Source organism: Chenopodium album, chromosome 7, assembly GCF_948465745.1.
Source record: "Chenopodium album chromosome 7, dcCheAlbu1.1, whole genome shotgun sequence".
In the NCBI taxonomy this organism is placed as follows: domain Eukaryota; kingdom Viridiplantae; phylum Streptophyta; class Magnoliopsida; order Caryophyllales; family Amaranthaceae; genus Chenopodium; species Chenopodium album.
Window position 1 is genome coordinate 24,787,189 of NC_137840.1, and position 4,320 is coordinate 24,791,508.

Sequence of the window (4,320 nt, forward strand, 5' to 3'; positions counted from 1 at the left end):
ATTCTCAATTGCTTCTTCTACATTGTTAATTACTGCTCCTGCATCGTCTCCATTGTTTGGATTGTTGAATATTGGTACGAATTCATCTCCAAAACTCTTAGTTTCTTCTTATTCTATAATCGATCGATTTAAATCGATTTCAAATTCAGTTTCAATTTACCTCTGTTTTTGTAGCAATTCGTGGATGAGATTGCTACAATTTGTGGTATCGAAAGTCGAATTTTCCATTGATGATCGAATTCTCCAATTTGTGCGTTTTCTCACTTTTTCTCTTCTCAACTGATGATCGAATTCCGCAATTTGTAAGTTTTCTCACTTTCTCTGCCTTACTTGATGATCAAAATTTTCAATTTGTGCGTTTTTTTCACCTTTTTTCTTCTCAATTGATGATCGATTTCTACAATTTTTGCATTTTCTCACTTTCTCTCTCCTCAATTGATGATCAAGAGCTGCGTTTTCTCACTTTCTCTCTCCTCCATTGTTGTTTTGCGTTTTTTTTTATTTTTTTTATTTTGAGGTATTAAATTTCGCGATTTTGTTTTGTTTTTTTTTTTTTTTTTTTTTTTTTTTTAAAAAACCTAGTAAATGAGTGGTACGTGCAAACAGTCCGATGTAAAGTAAAAATACTGTACACCGGGTGCATGCAAAATGGATTGATAATTATATACTATGATAGCAAAAAAATATCTTTACCCAAGAGAATTTATGTCAGTGTTCATGGTATTGGCATTATCTCCAAGTAACCCTAAAGGTGGTATTTACATTTAAGTACTCAATATAATTTGTAAACGGAATTCTTCTTTGATTGGTGGAAAATCATTATCATGGACATCGTGGTAAGACTTTCATCACAAAATCACATATAGAAGTTCGTTATCATAATAGTAATTCAATGTTGTTTATCTAACAGAAGATGTCATTTTTTATTTATTTTATTTATTTTTTTAAGTTGCCAAAATTTTCAGTATGTGGAGAAAACTAAACTTCAAAGAACATAGACAGAGCCCAGACAGGAGCACAATGGAAACAAAATCAGATATGTAATCTCGGCCAATTTTCTGTTTGTCTATCTTCTGTGTCAAATACTGAAGATCTTCATGAGTTATGGAAGAAGTTTTTTATGAAACAGAGTTATGGAAGAAGTTTTAATCCAATATGAGTTTACAAGTCACCATCTACACACACGTCTGATTTTCTGACTTGATGACAATCTTAATTTACTGCATGTGTAACCTGTACTTCTGGAAAGTCCCATATTTTTTTAAGGTGATATACAGAAACAGTTCTTTAGTGTTTCCTATGCAGGAAAGTAAATCGAAGGCCTGCACTGGTTGGTAGTTGGAGCCTAGCAGTTTTCAAATTAAGTTATGAAAATGTAGCTGTTATGTCACTATCAGATAGCTGCTGCATTTATCCGCATTGCTGGCATCTTTCTGGTGGATCTTTTTGGTTATTTGATGTTTGAAAAGACTTTAATTTCAAAATTCAAACAACAATAACTATAATATACATTCCAAATTATTAAAGTACACCTTACAAGTCACAAGCACATGATCTCGAATTCTCAATTCTTATGTGATGACAACGTTTTAGGGATCAATAGAATGGCAACCTATTTTTTATTTTTTTTTGGGAACCTATTTGGCCCTTCGATTGTTGTCACTTAGCTACATCACATGAAATAGTTTCTCCTAGAAGCACCTAATAACTTCACTATGGACCCTAGAACAACCAAAGGCATTAGGGTCTCAAGAAATGTATAGGGACATCTTCCACAGTTTGTTTATGCTCGGTCTCAGTTTACTCTTTGAGAGAGAGAGTAAAATATGTATTTGATAAAAAATAAAAAATAATTGTGTAATACAAAAAGGATTGAACTTTTTACAAAACTGGATTCAAATTGGACATTATTGCTTCAGCATATTGCATGGTACAACATCACAATGCAACACAACACAACTCAAAATATCATGACCAAAATCTACAACCACAACAAACAGCAACTTTGGAGGTTTAGGTCTCTATTGGAGTGAAAACCAATAATCTAAACTTAGAGAAAATGGGTGTTCTCTTATCTGACGTACAAGGCATGAACAACAGACAAAGAGACGTGAAGAAGACACAAAAATCAGCGTTGTTAGGACTCTGCGGCAACTTCTCTGACCTTTGTTGAGTTCTCCAGGTCACCCTCAAGCTGGCTAAGGTTTCCCTTCTCCTTGATGAGTTGAGTATGGTGGTGTTTGCAGTACAGACGGCCCTCATGGCCAATGTAGTTTGAGGGGCTTATTGTGCATCCTCCTTGGAAGCACTTGAAGCAGCTCTTATGATAAGCACTGCCATTAACCGTCACCTTCAAAAAGATTTAACATTTTTATAGTGCACTTTACTTTGAGCCCTTAAAAAGTACTTTCATAAAATCAACTTCTTACAAAATTTATTAACATTTATCAGGATTAGCCCAGTTGCAGCAAATATTGTGGATGTTTTAATACAATGAAACAAAAGGAGTACTATTTTTTTTCCCCTTTGCATAGTCATGTCTTTTAGGAAAGGTCATAGATTCATGGTGAAGATGTAAGACAGTTTAATCTCTTTGATATACAATACAGATTTGAAGACCTAAAATAAAACAGAAAGTGAATACATTTGAACAGTGAGCAGTACCTTTTCAGTTGGATAAGCAGTCTTGGAGCAACCCGCACATTTATCTCTAGTTCCACCAAACATGGAAGAGACTTTGCTAGGAGGTTTCTGAGCAAAGTAATTCATTATCCCAAAATGAGAAATCGAATATTATAACAAGCTCTCGGAATTAACAGGGTAATTGTGTATGTTCACTTATATTATGACAAAGCCTATAAGATATACCTCACTATCAACGAGTCTATCTGGTTTTGTTTTAGGTGTACCTGAAACCAAAATTCGGAATTTGATAAATAATAATTCACCAGAAATCACAGCTATATTCATTTGTTACTGTATTTGTATTGTAAGATTGAGGATCTTAAATCGGTATACCTTCGAAGCTTTTGTCTAAGCTGCCAGTTAGCTTGAACAGCTGATCAAAATGCGGCCTGCAGTACAACACCCCTTCAAAGGAGTTGTAATTGCTAAGCTGCAAAAACAAATTTCATTTCTCAGCAAAGCATTCTAAATTTCACAAATGATGCAATCTGGTTTCAGATCTGCCTGATTTAAGCATTGTTACAATATCCATGCTTAAAGGTCTAGAAGTTGCACAGATAACTTGAATGTTGACCCATCAAACTAGAATCTGTTTGCTTACACAGAATGATGGACTCAAAACTTGACTCATAAAAAACAAAATTTATAGACTCAAAACTAAATCTGCAATATTTTCTCCCTTCAATTCAATTCAATACACAAGTCCACATAGAAATTTCAACACATACTGATCAATTAGTCTAATTGATGATATTGTAACACAGCTCTAACAGTTATTGTCAAAAGGCCAATGATGTTACATAGATAATGTAACTTTATACCAAGCTAATAATCAATATTGTATTCATCGGCTAAAAAGATCTAGATCCAAGATGGAGATATCTGCATTAGAGAAATTTGTACAATCCAACAACGTAGTTATAGTTATGTATTGCGTAAATTGTTTCAGGTAATGAAAATATAAATGTAACAACGAAAAATTCAAAGTACGGGCAATACCTTGAGGGTGCCTTTGCAATGATGGCAACGAAAACAGGCTTTGTGATAAACCTTATTGTCCGCGGTAAGCTTATCAACAAGATAGACAGTTTTATCACAGGCCTTGCATTTGGGGTTAGTGCTTGTGATTGTAGCCATTTTTCTCCTGCTTTAGAAAGAAAGATGGTGTTACAATCACAAAAGCAATTGGAAGGAAAATGCGAGAGCCTGTAATGAGCTAGCAATGGTTGTTTGAAAAATTTGGGAGGAAGAAAAGATGAGGGAGAGGAGTGGTGGTGGGGCTGGCAGGAGATTGCGGAGACCAAAAGCAGAAGTTAGAAGTTGGATAATTGAAAGCAGAGGTCTTTTGGCAATCATTTTGTCCGATTTTAAAGCACCTAACTAGTAACCACCGCTGTCTTTTCCGTTTTTCTCCCCAATTTTATTATTTATTTACTTCCTCCATTTCTATTTAGTTGCTACAATTTTCTAATTTGAAAATTGTTAATTAGTTATTACACTTCCCTCAAAAAAAAAAAAAAAAAAAAAAAAATAGTTATTACGCTTTTTATTTTTGACATTTCTTACTCTCTATCTTTCTCCTACCTACATTGGTCCATCTTATTTTCCTCTCTATCTCTCTCCGCTTAAAAAATT

The 4,320-nt window shown here is 34.1% G+C and overlaps 1 protein-coding gene across 1 annotated transcript; it reads right to left on the bottom strand.

Annotated features, from left to right (window-relative positions):
- Positions 1–1,890: 1,890 nt before the first annotated feature.
- Positions 1,891–4,026, bottom strand: LOC145640998 (LIM domain-containing protein WLIM1-like). The gene is made up of 5 exons (XM_081692205.1): positions 3,685–4,026; positions 3,019–3,115; positions 2,869–2,909; positions 2,665–2,751; positions 1,891–2,350 (listed from the first exon to the last, which is right to left on the bottom strand). Exons 1-5 carry the CDS (start codon positions 3,820–3,822, stop codon positions 2,138–2,140), a joined length of 576 nt encoding a protein of 191 aa, XP_081548331.1. The 5' UTR covers positions 3,823–4,026; the 3' UTR covers positions 1,891–2,137.
- Positions 4,027–4,320: the final 294 nt, after the last annotated feature.